The sequence below is a fragment of the Prionailurus viverrinus genome, chromosome A1 (assembly GCF_022837055.1).
Source record: "Prionailurus viverrinus isolate Anna chromosome A1, UM_Priviv_1.0, whole genome shotgun sequence".
NCBI classification, from domain to species: Eukaryota; Metazoa; Chordata; class Mammalia; order Carnivora; family Felidae; genus Prionailurus; species Prionailurus viverrinus.
In genome coordinates, this window is record NC_062561.1 from 181,396,170 (window position 1) to 181,411,438 (window position 15,269).

General features: G+C 44.7%; 1 protein-coding gene across 1 annotated transcript; it reads right to left on the reverse strand.

Annotated features, from left to right (window-relative positions):
• Nucleotides 1-8,628: 8,628 nt before the first annotated feature.
• On the reverse strand, nucleotides 8,629-9,989 carry LOC125173699 (adaptin ear-binding coat-associated protein 2-like). Its single transcript, XM_047873154.1, has one exon. The coding sequence runs from the start codon at nucleotides 9,956-9,958 to the stop codon at nucleotides 9,158-9,160; it is 801 nt and encodes a 266-aa protein (XP_047729110.1). The 5' UTR covers nucleotides 9,959-9,989; the 3' UTR covers nucleotides 8,629-9,157.
• Nucleotides 9,990-15,269: the final 5,280 nt, after the last annotated feature.

Below are 15,269 nucleotides of genomic sequence, written 5' to 3' on the forward strand. Positions count from 1 at the left end.
TAACAAATGTTGGAGGGAGGAGAGGCATGGGCACTATGATTTTCCTAAGTGGACAGCCCTTCATAGGTCAAGATAAATAAGCCCATCCTACATGAAGACAACCAGAGGGAGCCTACTCAAAACATGGTCTATAATTTCAACCCGTATCTTCCCCTCCTAGGAAACAGAAGTAGGCATCTCACTCCACAGAAAAACCATTGAAGCCAGAGAGAGAAACCACAGAACCAGCCACCAGCCAGCTCTCTTACCAGACACAAAGAGAGAAACCACCACCTCCCATTTCCTCCTCTACAATTTCCTCCACTTAAAGTTTCAAAACTCCGCCATAATATTAATCAGAGAAGTGACGGACCTGGCCCACAAGTTTATGATGTGCGTCTCCACGGCATCCCTGGTTCTTATGGCCAGGTGCAGCCACGTGGAATGTTAAGGAGCAACTTGAACCGTAGCTATTTCCCCATGTTTTTCTGTCTGATTATAAATACAGCTTGGTGAAAATCCAGCCACACCACAGTTTCAATAGGGCTGCATTTTTTTCCAAAACCCAACTTGCCTTCAAGGGCACAGAGCATCTGTTTCAAGTCAGAAGCCAGGGCAAGCCTGTCTCACACGTGGCATGGCTTAGAAGCCCCAGCCATGGTACTTAAACCCTAAGTGCCCCGAGATAATTGGCCTCCAAAACAAATTCAGCGGCTGGGACCTGATCAGAAATTGCTGGTGGCTTTTTTCCTAACCTAATTTCATTCCCACCGCCCACCCCTGCCCTCTGACCTTCTTTCCTTTCTCTGGCCTAAGTCCTGGAAAATAGAGTTTGGAAATGCCTGGGGGATTTCTTGGGTGGGCCCCAAATCTTCAGGGAGAAGAGATAGGACTGAAAGTTACCAGAGGGATAAGGAAAGAAGCCAGACACGAAAGGTCACATATTGCGTGATTTCATTTGTAAGAAATGTGCAGAATAGGTAAATTCAAAGAGACCAGAAGCAGATTGGTGGTTGCCAGGGTCTTTTGGGAGGAGGCATGGGGAGAGACTTCTTGAGTTGGGGAGTCCCTTTTGAGGATGATGAAAATGTTTTGGAACTAGATAGAGGTGACGGTTGCACAACAGTGTGAATGTACTAAAGGACACTGAGTTGTTTACTTGTAAATGGTTACATTTCTGTTTTGTGAATTTCACCTCAATTTTAAAAAACATTAAAAGAGGAAGGGTAGAAGGGTGGGAGGAGGAGGAGGAAGGAAGCCCTGCAGCTGAGAAGAGCTAGCCTCAAGAACAGCCAGGGGCCAAGTCTAAGTTAACCCCTCCCTTTCCAGGACAAAGCTGCTAGCTGAGTGCCTGCTGGAGTTTCCCCAGAAGCTTCAGCTGAGAAACTGCCCTGAGCCAGCTGGTCAGCCCCTTAAAGCTAAAAGGTTCTGCCTCTTCAATGCTTCGGCTCAATCACAGGCTCTTTTCTCTAATAGATAATGTTTTGAAAGAGAGAGAGGAGGGACCCTACCTATTTCAGGAGCTTAAAATGAAATTAAGCAGAATGACACGCAGTGGGGAGGGGGAGAATTTTTTTTTTTTTTTTAAGTTTAGGATTCTCTGCTTCCCTATTCAGAAGTGCCTAAAATGCACACTGCCTTCTCTAAATTGAACGGAATTGCTGTTTTGAGCCCCCATCCTGTAGCACTGCAAAAACTTTATCTCACTTGCAAAAACTTAATCTCGGTTTAGCATCTGGCCGTTGCTGTCTTCATGTATTCCTGTGAGGTGCCAAAATGTGCCCATACTCTGGACCTCTGGACAACTGTCCTGACTACTTTTGTTCAATCTGTCTGGCAGGTCTCCTTCAAGTTTGCAGGTTCTCTATGCCACTTCTCTATGCCACCTGTCTGTTCCCCACGAATGTCTGGGAATTTGCCATTATAAGAAGTTAGGTGGAGCTAAGACTGTTCACCTACTTGCTTTCTACTCTTAGCCACACAGAAGAGTCGTTTTATTGCTCCCCCACTGCACAGAGGTTTGGGAACTCTTCAAGGCTGACTCAGTCATGGTGACCAGCAGCTATTTCTACTCTACTTCTTTTGCAGCATGTTATGGCATATGCAACATCCCTAGGGATGTGCCCCTTTCCCGGGCTCTGCCTCCTAAATGGACACAGGTCTTCTCTACTTGGGATTCCCCAAACCTATATGCAGTCTCTGAGGTGGAATTCAAATCCAATTTGACTTTAAAACACACCTACTTCCTCCTACACAACACTACCTTGTTGCATTTAACCAGGTGCCTTGGAAAGACATCAATCTTTTGACTGTACTCAAGGTGAAAGGACTTTCAGGAAGAAAAACTGAATTAGGTACTCCTACAGAAGAGCCTCAAAGCACTGTCAATGGGGTGTAGAAACAGAAACTTGGCAATGGGTCAATGTGCCCCACTGTGGTAGGGTCCCCTCCCTAAAGAAAGAAAAACAAAAAACAAAACCAAAAAAAAAAAAACAAAACAAACCCTCAAGGTAACCTGGCTATAGGCTTATGTGACAACATCCGTCATGACCTTATAACATGAGACCACTTAATCAGACAGCCTATTTGTGTGTTACCATATATGGGAGACAAAGAAGTAGAAAATAAATTTAAAAACCTAGGCCACATGACTTCGGGGTCAGTTTTTTAGGTACAAACCCAACTGAACAGTGCCGGCACAAATAAAGTTGCTTCCTGGAAAGAAAAGCCTCTGTGTCATGACTCTGTCGAGAACCTGCTACACTTCAAGGTTCCCTGTTCCCTACAGGAAACCCTCATGGAGTTAACTTGAAAAAGTCAAGAGACAAAGGAGTTTATTCAAAAATGAGTGTCTAAAAAATTCCAGGCAATGGGCGAAACTTGAAGACATTATGCCAAGTGAAAGAAGCCAAACACAAGGAGTCACATATTGTATGATTCCATTTACATGAAATGTCCAGAGAGATGAATTCATAGAAACAGAAAGTAGACTGGTGGTTGGCAGGGGCTGAGAGGAAGAGGGAATACAGACTATTTAACAGGAATGGGTTTTCCTTCTGGGGTGATGAAAATGTTCTGGAATTAGACACTGATGAAGGTTGTATAACATCATAAATGTATGGGAAATCATTGACTTATACACTTTAAAATGGTTTAATTGGGAATTTTCTGTTAATTTTACATCAATAAAAAAATCTTCCCAGACATACTTGGATTTGGTCATTAAGACTACTTTGTGCTTGGAGGGCCTGGGTGGCTCAGTCAGTTAAGCATCTGACTTCGGCTCAGGTCATGATCTCATTGTTTGTGAGTTCAAGCCCCGCATTGGGCTCTGTGCTGACAGCTCAGAGCCTGAAGCCTGCTTCACATTCTGTGTGTCTCTCTCTCTGCCTTCCTCTGCTTGTGCTCTATCTCTCTCTCTCTTTTAAAAATGTATAATAGACATTTTAAAAATTAAGAAAAAAAAAAGACTACTTTATGCTGGTTGGAGTGCTCAGGAAAGAGACCTATATTGCAATAGGGTTTGGGGGAAGGCATCATCTCCTAGCCTCTGCCCTTGATATGCATTTCCACCAGCTTCTTGTTTAACTCCATCATCTCTTTAAATTTCCCTTTAAAATTCTTGATAGATTTATTTCAGACACCACCCCCCCCCCCCCCCCCCCCGGCCCCGGTCTTGATAAGCTTTACCTGGAATGCAAAAGTGTTCTAATGTTTGGGACTTTGCTTATTTCCAAACAACTGTGAATGTCTACAGTTGGAGGCATAGACTTCTAGTCTGAAAAGCCCCAATAGAAGTCATCCACATACTGTCTGGAAGAGAGATTCCTCTAGCTTTGTCCCCTCTCTTTCAAGCCCTCTGTGAAAGAACACATTGTTCTCTTAACAGTAGTGACCACCTTTGGTTATGATTATATGCCAGATATGGTGCCCTCACTCCCTCAAAAACTATGAAAACAACACTATCATTCTGATTTTGCAGGTAAGAATATAGGGACCCAATCAGTGGAGCATTTTGTGTAATCTCATACAGATGATAAGTGGCAGGGTTGAGATTAAACCCAAGATTGTCTCCACAGTCTGTGCTCTTAACCATTATATCATACAGCCTGTTTCCTATTAGCCCTGTTGAGTGTACCTCAGGGCTTTGTGTCATTGCTTCCCTGACTTCTTAGTTCTTCCATATTCACTCATGTTGAGATTAGCAGAAAGAAAAGTGAGGAAAAGATTCTGGTTCTGGTAGGAGCGGAATAGCCTGTCTAAAACTAACCCTCCCACATAACAGTTATATACTCCGGATAAAATTTTTTAAAAAACAATTGCCTTAAGGCACTAGACAGCAGCCAAAGCAGGCAGAACCTAAAGGGATCCAATCCTTGAAATAAAGGAAACACATTGAGTAAGATCTTCCCCTAAAGGCACATCCCTTTTTTACAATGTGCAGAGGGCTTGAGTGACTGGAAATTGAGGCGTGAAATCCAGCAAATGATGGAAGCACAGAAGAGTTTCCCTAAAATCTGTGTGCTGATTCTCCTCCAATACTTGTCTGACTGCTTACAGTTCATACACAGGGTGAGACTGTAAATTACCCATAGGTTAAGAGTAAGGACCACATCCTAGGACTAGGGTCTACACCCTAGGAATAGGATAGAACTGGAAGGGACAACCCTAATAAAGGCTGAAACTACACTTCCACAGGATTAAGGTGACCTGTTAACAACTGAATCATTCACTAGGACAAAACTTAATACTTTTCAGAGAAAGACCACAGAATCGAAAGACAGTCTTCTATTCTTAGAATCATTTCATTCACTCAGCATAGTGTTACCATGCTTAGCACGAAGCCTGCTTAGGATTCTCCCTCTCTCTCTCTCTCTCTCTCTCTCTCTCTATCTCTTTCTCTCTCTGCTCCCTCCCCTGCTCACACGCTCTCTCAAAATAAACATTTTAAACGTATATTTTATAGGAAAAGATGAATGTAACAGCTAAAGAGCTGGTGAATTTCAGGATAGATTAAGAAAATTCTAAAAAGACAAATGAAACCTCACAAACTAAAAAAATACAATATTTGAAATTAAAAAAAAAACACCACTAGATAACAGCATACTAAATACCGAACACTTTAAAAGTAGGGGTAAAAGTAAAGACACATCAGCAGAAATTATCCAAACAACTACAAAATAAAGAAATATTTTTCAAACATGAACAGAGTCTCAATAAGAAACATTAAATAATCTGACATCTGTGTCATTGGAATCCCAGAACAAAAAGAGACAGAAAACTAGGAAGAAAACAAATATAGCAAGCAATAATGGCTGAAAATTTTGCAAATTCAATAGAAGAAACTGCAATCTACAGATTTAAGAAATTCAGAAAACCATGCCCATGATAAATAGACACCCACATCCACACAAAACCATGAGTAGGCACATCATAATCACATTACTAATGACTAAAGATAAGGAGAAAGTCTTTAATATATCCAGAAGGAAAAAAATACATATAGACAAATGAAATAAACAGAAGAACAAATAGAAATACAGCTTACTAATCAGAAATGATGGAGGCCAGAAGACAATGGGATATCTTTAAAATGCTTAGAGAAAAGTGGGTCACCTCTGCAACACCTGTGAAAAACCTACTTACACGTGAAAATTATTTTCTGTAAGCATCTGCTCTCAATAGAGTTAAAGTTGAATGTTTTATCATTGATACAAAGGCAGCCCTGAATTTTTACTCTAAGGCCCAGTCCTGGAAGTATACTAGGTAAGTGCTATCTAACATTTTTGACCCAGAGTTCTCATATGTAAATGGCAATGATAATAGTACCTTCAGCTCATAGAGCTGCTGTGAAAATTAAATAAAATTGTAAATGTAAAGCACTTAGTACAACGCCCAGTATATAATGGGCTATAGACCACAGGGCGACTGGGGATGGAGAAAACATAGACATCCCCAGGGGTCCAAGACTCCCAAAGTCCTTTCCAACCAGCTAGGCAACTGAACTCTATGGCCAAGGATATTGGATATGATGAGGGCCCAGACTGTGGTCACAAGCACCTCAATGAATGGGACCACAAGTGAGCTACCAGGACTGAGAGCAGGAATGGTAATTCCCTGGATTAATACTAGGGGCTGTCACTAAAAGAATGGATGATGGAGGTGGAAGGTAAAGAACAAATGTTTACCCTAGAGGCTAAAGGTGGGTCACAGTTTTCCCTCGAGGAGCTCTCGTATAAGGAAATAATTCAGTAGGAGACAGAATACAAGGCACTAAGCATTGTGACAGAGGGATGCACGGGTTCTAAAGGGGCAAAAAGGGAGAGGAGAAAGGGGTGATCAGGGAAGTCTTCTTAAAAAGCTATTCATTTGAAATGAATATTCAGGGAAAAGTAGGAGTCCACAACCAAAACAGAGGAAGAAGATTTTTAAGGCAAGCCAAGACCTTGAAGAGACGGTGGGAGTTGAGGCAGTAGAGACAGAAGCAGGTTGGGTCCTGCTTTGTGAGCCATGCTAAGGAATTTGACTTTCTCCTCTAATGAGTGGCTTTCATTGTGTGTATTGTGTATGTGTGTGTATGTTATACCAAGATCCACAATAATAAAATCATTTTACATGGCCACCTGAACCATAGCAATAGATATTGTATGTGTATGTGAACATATGCACGTATAAATCTCAAATGTAACTATTCTAAAAAAATGGAAGTTTTAGGGGCTCCTGGGTGGCTCAGTAGGCTGAGCATCCAACTTCGGCTCAGGTCATGATCTCACGGTTTGTGAGTTCGAGCCCCGCATCGGCCTTTGTGCTGGGAGTACAGAGCCTGGAGCCTGCTTCGGGTTCTGGGTCTCCCTCTCTCTCTCTCTGCCCCTCCCCAATCACGATCTGTCTCTCTCCCTCTCAAAAAAAAACAAAAAAAACACTTAAAAAAAACGCCTGGAAGTTTTAATAGTTATCATACATCTACCCTGAGGCTCACAAATTTTACTCCGATTAGCATGGCTAAAAGAAATGAGTAGAAATGAAAAGACAGGTATAAGATTATTCCCAGGAGCTTTGTTCATAATAGCCAAAAAGTGGAAACAACCCAAATGTCCAACAGGAGAAATGGATAATGAAATTGTGGTGCATTCACACAACAGAATAATGAAAGCAGACAAACTACTGCTACACACAACATCACGAATGTATCTCAGACATACTGAGCTAAAAGAAGCCAACCCCCAAAACCCCATTCAGTTCAAGAACCAGCAAAACTAATTGATGATTATATCAGTCAGAACAGTGATGAGCTCTCAGGGAGTGAGGGGGGGTTAGTTTGGATTGGGAAGGGGCATGAGAGAGCCTTCTGAGATACCAGATATGTTTTATGCCTTGGTCTAGGTGGTGGCTAAATGAGAGTATGCACATATAAAAATCCATCAAGCTGCACACTCAATACTTGTGCACTTTACTGAATATGTTATAGCTGTTGGGGAATGTCATCAAAAAGATATGACTGCCAGTTGGCTCATGAGCTGGACCTGGGCACTTGGAGGCTCCTCACCTGCTCCCCTGCCCTGGGAATGTGGGTTCCACTTGCTTTTTCCCTCCTGGAGGCTGCTCCTAGGACATAGCCTTAAGATGGTGAGACAGTTGAGAACACCTGTACCATACATGTGACTGAGCCCAGTTAAGTCCTCTCTATAGGCTTTTAAGATTTAAGGGGTGGATATGGGAGTCCATTCATCTTGCAGGTGCCCAAGAGAAGCCTCATTATATAAGATGCCCTTGCTTATTAAAAGTGCCACATACCCACCTGGAAAAGCCTGCATTTCTTTGCTCCTCCCTGTCCTTCAAGCATGGAGGCTGAGAGGTTCAGATTATACTCAGGTAGCTCCCAAGAGGAGCTACCATTTAAATGTAAATGCTTACATTTAAAATAATCTGAAATAAATGTTTCACAAAACAATACTTATATATGACTGAGGCTGACATTTAATCCATTCACTTTTTTTTAATTTTTTTTTTTTTTTTGACAGACGCAAAAATATTTATTTCTTTATCTTAGGGAATCTGGTCCCACAAAAAGGCCAACACCTTTTTCATCTCATCGTCTTGACCCTCCAAAAAACAGATCTTTCGATTAAGAGGTAAAGTATGTCGATAAAAGCAAATTTAGAGGTGTGCTCAGATAAAATCATTTCTTACAGACCAGTACTACAGGCAACCCTAGACTTCCAGTTCACGCAGAACTCCCTTCTATCTGTCATGTACAGTCTCTGAAGGAGAAAAGAAAGTTAAGAGGTTGTCTGCAGACAAGGCACTTCAGAAACCACCTGGCGGCGGACAGGAAGGCCGAACCCCCACCTCCGTGAGAACAGCTCCAACGTTCCTGCTCAAACACTCTTCCGCCTGGCTTCCAGCGAAGCCTGCCTCAGCCCCGCATTGCCTACCGGGCCCGGAGGACCCGGCAACCAGGCCACTTGGCCAGGACGAACACCGTTTTCTGAAGCTCAGCGCAGTTCCTGCGGCCGACGCCGTGGAATGCTTTCAGAGGCCCCTGCCGGGGCCTTTTGCAGGAGGAGTCCCTTTTGCAAGGGCGCGTTAGTGCAGATCAGCACGTTAGCAAAGCAAATCTTAAAAAAGGTTTTAAAAGCTGGTTAATACTCCTGATTCCCCTCCTGATTATCTGTTCAAGCTGCAGCCTATAAACCTGCCAGTAATCAGGAAGGAATCCCCCCTCTGAAGGCACCTGGAATGAAGTGGCTCCAGCCAATGGGAGTGCACAAAGCCCTCCTTCTGGACGCTGGTCATGTGACACTTGTAACCACTGAGAAGGGCCGATCTGAGTCCAGGCAGCACACTCAACCCCTTCTTTTGCTTTGGGGGCTTGTGTTTAATACGGGTCACTGTGATGGAAGCAGCAGTCTCGGAGTCTCTCATGTCAAGAGAACAGAGAAGGGGATGCCGGAGTTTTTCTCCCCCTGAGTTCTGGTGGCACACCTGAGTCCCAGGGAAGTGTGACATGTGCCAATTCACTGCGAACATGCCAGTCTGTTAGAACGTCAAGACGAGGAGGAGAGGGTCATGCTCCAGACAGAGGCTGGCCGCGGAGAGCTCCGTCCTCCTTCCTTTGGCCCAGGTGAGGCGGCTCCTTTCCAGAAGTTGTACGAGGAAGAAGAGGGGTGCGCTCAGATCAGAACTGGACCCAGCCTGTGCCTGGTTGAGTCTGGCTGGGAGTCGACCCTGTGGATTTGGTAAAGTCTCCCCAGATGTCGGCAGTGGCGGCGGTGGCAGGCTTGGGTTGTGGCCAGGACATGGTGGCACCTCCTGAACTGGGAGTAACTGCTGTCTGGCCGAGGGACCCCCCCGCAGACAGCTGCTCCCCAGGAGGGGGGATCAGGGTGGAGGTTTTCCCCCCTGGAGGCGGGGGAAGCAGGCTCAAGCCCCCTGTGCTGGCGGGCCGGGCTCGGGGAGTCCCAGCTGCTCCTTCCTTCTTCTTCATGTTCGCGATGTTGAGCTTGATGGTCTGGCCCTCTTTGAAGCCTAGGTCCAACTTGGGGCCCAGGTCGGGGTTCTGGGCTTGTTTTGCAAATTCACACTGCTGTTTCACCCACTTGAAATGGTCCTGCAACGCGACATTGAAGTCAAAGGCGTCACCGCGGTCCCCGAAGCCAATTCCAATAAACGCCCGGCTCCCGTTTCCGTCTTCGATGCGGATAACGAAGTACCTGCTGGAATCCGTCACGCTCTCCACAGCCGTGTCAGGAAACTGATCCACCGGGGCCTGAGCAAAGAGCTCCCCTGAGGTCCTGTCCTCCAGCTTGATGTAGGCCACCTGCCCTTTTGCAGTGATCCGCAGCCGGCCACTCCATGATGGCTGGTCCAGCTGCCACTCCGCGGCCCTGTAACCACGGTTGGTGGCTCGCGGCGGGATGCGGTAGACGTGGACCTCCGGCTTGACACAGAGCACCGACTCGTACTCGCCCTCCTCCATCGCGACGCCCGGAACCCGCCCTTAATTTTTTTTTTTTTAACATTTATTTATTTTTGAGACAGAGAGAGACAGAGCATGAACAGGGGAGGGGCAGAGAGAGAGGGAGACACAGAATCCGAAATAGGCTTCAAGCTGTCAGCACAGAGCCCGACGCGGGGCTCGAACTCACGAACTGTGAGATCATGACCTGAGCTGAAGTCGGACGCTTAACCGACCAAGCCACCCAGGCGCCCCATCCATTCAATTTTTTTAATGCTGATTGCAATTCACTAAATTGAATTCAGAACTCACTAAAGGTCCTTTTTTCATTATTTGAAAAGCACAGATTTAACCACGAGGGAGCCACTGAGGATTTTAAGAGGAGGGATGCAAATGGGCTAGCGTTTCAGGAAGTGCCCTCTGGTGTAACGTGGAAGGTGGGCTCAAGGTGTGAGACTGGAGCTGCAGGGCCAGGTGAAGGCCCATTAGGTTTGAGGATGGGCACTTGAAAAGAGCATTGTTGAGCTGGGTCTTTCTTTCAGGTTGTGGGGTTTTGTCTGCACTCTGCACAGACCTCTCACCCTGCATCACCTGGCCCCAGTGTTCACAGAGTTGACCTCCTTCCCACCCTGTCCTGCAGGTGGCATCCCCCCAGGGAGTGGGTGGCTAAGAGGAACAGGCCCAGTCTCCCCACCATTACAGCCAGCATACAAGGGTGTGGACAGAACCTGCCCTCCCTCTTCCCAGCAAGCAATGCTCGCCCTATGTGCACTATTAGTGTAGTAGGGTTCTCGTGCATAGTCGTGACACCGAGGCTTTTCTTTCCAGGAAGCAACTTTATTCCTGCCGGCACCACTCTGTTGGGTTTGTGCCAAAGAACTGAGCTCCAAATGCCACATGGCGTAGTTTTTTATATATTTTCTATTTCTTTGTCTTCCATGTATGTTAACACACAAACATGCAGTCTGATTAAATGGTTTCATGTTATAAGGTCATGAGGGATGTTGTCACGTACGCACATAGCCAGGTTACCCTGAATGGTTTTTTGTTGGGTTTTTTTTTTCCTTTCCTTAGAGAGGGGACCCTACCCCATTGATGCTCGGACCCCTCTATTTTGGATCAAAGAGCATCATCTTGGTTTAGAGGTTTATATTTCTGTAACATTATTACATGAATGGCCATCCTTTTTTTTTAAACCATGGCCTCAATGAGACTGGAGACAGACCAAGGGAGCTAAGCAAGGGAGGATTAAGCAACCTCCCAGAATTAGGAGGATATTTTTACGAGAGTTTGAATCCCCCAAAAGTTGAAAACCATCCTCCAAATAATTCCCCAGGTTTCAACTGTCCCAGGTCTGGATGGGGACATGAACAATCCTTTTTATTTGATTTGTGATCTCTTTTATGACTCCCCCCCCCCATTATTTATCTGAAAACAGCAGTTGCTTAAGTTAAACTTTTTATAAATTTTTTTTGTTTTTTTTTTTTTTTCCGAGAAGCAAGCAGATAATCTAAGGCTAAGCGATTTTCATAGATAGTATTGCACATTTTGGTTTGCTGCTTGGCTAGTAAGTTAAGAGCTCTGGCAGTTTTATTGGCAGTTATAATTTTTATAACTGCTTGTAGTCTGATTATGTGTTTTAGCATGTAAATGGGAGTGTGGTAGCCCCAGGACCCATCCTCTGCCCAGGTGGCAGGGCCATAATATTGGATTATACGCTTGGGAGGCCATTTATCATCTTTTTAATTGCCAATTTGTAAGGCACACTGTTTCCTTTAAGTCTCCCTGTTCCCATACATTTGGACTCCGAAATGTTTCCCTCTGGCAAGTGGGAGCAGGAAGACAGATGGACGAACGGTTTCCAGCACATATGACCCTGACCAGACTGAGGGAAGTACCATATAGGCTGTCCTTCCACATATCTAGTATAGTCCACCTGGGGCCCACCATTTTATGGCTGTGTTGACATTGTCCCAGGCCCCTCAGAGATGAGAGAAGTTAGAAAAGGGGTGGGGACCTGGCTCAAGGTAATTTGGGGTCCCCCACCATTGGGTTTTCTGAGCAGTTCAGTTATAAAATATTTGGCCTAGGCATGTTAAGTTTTTAACAGAGATGATGATGAAATTTACCCCACCAGGCAAGACAGTTTTTCCCAATAATTGAGCTTTTGAGAACCCAAACCCCAGTAGTAGGACTGGGGTATTTTGTTTTACTAGAAAATTTGTGGGGATCTAATTTTCTAATCTCTTATGGCCATTGTTTCCCCATGTTGGTACCAACGAAGTATCCTATCCACAAAAGGAAGGTGAGTGCTAACAGAAACCTCTCACCACTTTTCTAGCAGGCCTGGGCAGCCTCAGCCAATCCTATGGCAAAGAGCAGAGCAAGAATCATAATAGCGAGAAACAAGGTGTGACAGTGCATCACAGTAAGGAAACAGATATAGAAAACAAGGACCGTCTTTTGTTTTGCCGGACTGTCGATTCTTCAAGCTTCTGCCACACGTAGAGTAGTCAGCTTCCGGAGTGACTAAGGCAGGGCTGCAGTCTCCCAGAGCCTCTGGAGTTGCAGATTGCTTCTTCGGTATGATCAGCTTGCATGGTGTTGATGGATCAGGAATGCATTCCCAGTTTCGAGATGCTAGCTTCACTCTGATGTAATGAATCCAGGGACCCACTTCGGCTAAACTGCAGTAGGGGTGGCCAAAATGACAGTGAACAGGCCCCTCCAATGGGGTTTCAGGGGTTGGACATTTCATTCCTTTATTTATATTGCATCCCCTGGTTTAAAGGGGTGAGTGTCTGTGGTCAGACTCACAGGTAATCACTCCCTGACCCAGGGGCATAAGGTGGTTAGGGTAAAGCCAAGGGCCCACATCTGTTGTCTTATTGCCTATCTCATTCAGATACCCCCTTAGGCCCTTAATGGGAGGAGGGTGCCCATAAAGGATTTTATAAAGAGAGAACCTCATCTGTTCTTTAGCCTCCCACTTGCAGCTGCCTCCCTGAAGGTTCTTATCTCTCCCTGCCTAATGTTAACCCTTTCCCTATTCATTTCTCCCCCTGGAATAGGGCCCCTAACTCCCATTAGGGAACAGGGATGACGACTGTTCTGGCTTCTTCAAGCTGATAAGGGACAATATAGAGGTACAGCAGTTTGAGTCTACCCAAGGGTCAGTCGAGTGGCCCACAGTATGGTTCTACAGGAAAGCCGGCAGGCATGAGGCGGCATAAACATTAGCAGACACAAGGAGAAAGACACAAAGTAAAGATTATATTGACCAACAAGATGGCATCTTAAGGTAATGTCCCCAGTTTCCAAACCTGTCAAACAATCTAGGAGAGACCCTGACTTTGTAAACAACATGTGTCAGGGAGCCTCTCATAACCCAGGTGATGGAGGAGGAGGAACAGTAAGTAATCAATGGTGGCTCTATTGCCAAGAGTTTGGCCCTAACTTAATTAAAAAAAAAAAATTTAAAGCATCTAATACCTGTGAGGTGTTATTTAGAGTTTTGCTGAGTATAAGCAGGCAGTTTGCTTTATTTTGAGGTGTAAAACTTTTTCAAGAGCCAGGAGTTCTACTAGAGAAAGAGTTGAGGCAGCCATTTACCATTATTAATTTGCAAATCTTTAGGTAAGCCAAACCTGGGTATTATTTTATAGAGCAGAACTGTTATTACTTTTTGTGCCGTTTCTGTCTTGTAGGGGAAGGCCTTTACTCGATTAGTAGAAGTATCAATCCATACCAACAGATGTTGGAATTCCTTTGACCTTGGCATCTGAGGGAAACCTAATTGTCAGTCTTTCCTGGATGGCCTCCAGTTTCTTGACTGCCTGGGAGAGCAAGTTTGTGGTTGAGAGGATTGTTTCTAAGACATACTTCACAGGCTGATACTACTTGCAGAACTGTCCTTGACAAATTTTTTCCAGTAAATATCCTTTGGGCCATTTGATAAGTTTTGTCCCCCCCTAAATGAAAGGCCTGATGCTGTGTTTTAATGATCTTTTAGCTTTGTGAGCTTGGTAATAGTAATTGCCCTGCTCTGTTTGTAAGCATTCCAAGGGCTGGAGACAGTGTCTAGGAGTCAGACCCTAGTTTATTTATATGGGGGGGGGGGGGGGGGGACGGGGATAGGTGGGATTGAGTCTCCTTTAATAATTGATATAACAGGCAAAATATTTTCCTGAACCCTGGTATTTACAGCCTACAAAATCCAGTAATTCCCAAAAACTTACACAATTGTTTATTTGTTCTGGAGTTAGTAGTATTATAGTCTCTAATTTAGTTATAATGTCCCTTCCTAGCAAGGGAGTAAGGCTCTCTGGTATTATCAAGAAAGAATGAGAAAAAAATTAGTTTTTCCCATATGTATCCCAGGAACTGAGAGAAAAATTTAGTTATAAATTTTCTGGAGATGCCTCTAATCGTCATGCTGAGTTTGGATAGTTGGCCTGGAGTGTAAAGGAGGACAGAAAATGTAGCTCTGGTGTCAAGAAGGAAATCAACTGGGGTGCCTGGGTGGCTCAACAGGTTGAGTGTCCGACTTCAGCTCAGGTCATGATCTTGCGGTTTCTGAGTTCAAGACCCTCGTTGGGCTCTGTGTTGACAGCTCAGAGCCTGGAGCCTGCTTCAGATTCTGTGTCTCCATCTCTCTCTCTGCCCCGCCCCCCACTCATGTTCTGTCTGTCTCTCTCTCTCTCAAAAATAAACATTAAAAAATTAAAAAAAAAAAAAAAGAGAAGGAAATCAACCAGTTTTCCTTCTATATTTAGAATTGCTTGAGGCTCTGGGTTTCTGCTAGATAGTTGGTTTGGGGAGCCACCATGAAGAGCCCCAGGCCCCATCAGTCCCTTCCAGGGACACTGGTAATCTGAGCCCTCACAGATAGAGGTCCCCAAGGGCATTCAGATCCCCAGTGATTGTCTCCACGTAAGGGGCATGGCTTAAGGGGTTTTCATTTTGGTTGTCCTCTCTGAGGACCTTCTTACTTTTAGTGCTCTGAACGGCCATACAGATGGCACTTGGTGCCAGGAACCTCGGGAAGTCCGGTCTGACATATTATGTAAGGCTACAACTAAGGCCTCAGATTTTTTTTTTTAAGCCTCTTTTTCTGTTTTGTTTTTTGTTTTTTGCTTTTTTTTTTTTTTTTTAAATTCTCTTCTTGATCTTGGTTGTAATTACCCAATTGGCAGCTTGTAAGAGCTCCTCCAGGGTCCCTTCTGGACCAACAGCCAGTTTTTGCAGTTTTCTCTAAATATCCGGGGCCGACTGAATGACAAATTTGTCTTTTGGAATCATCTCAGCCTCAAGGGTGTTAGGGGAGATAGCC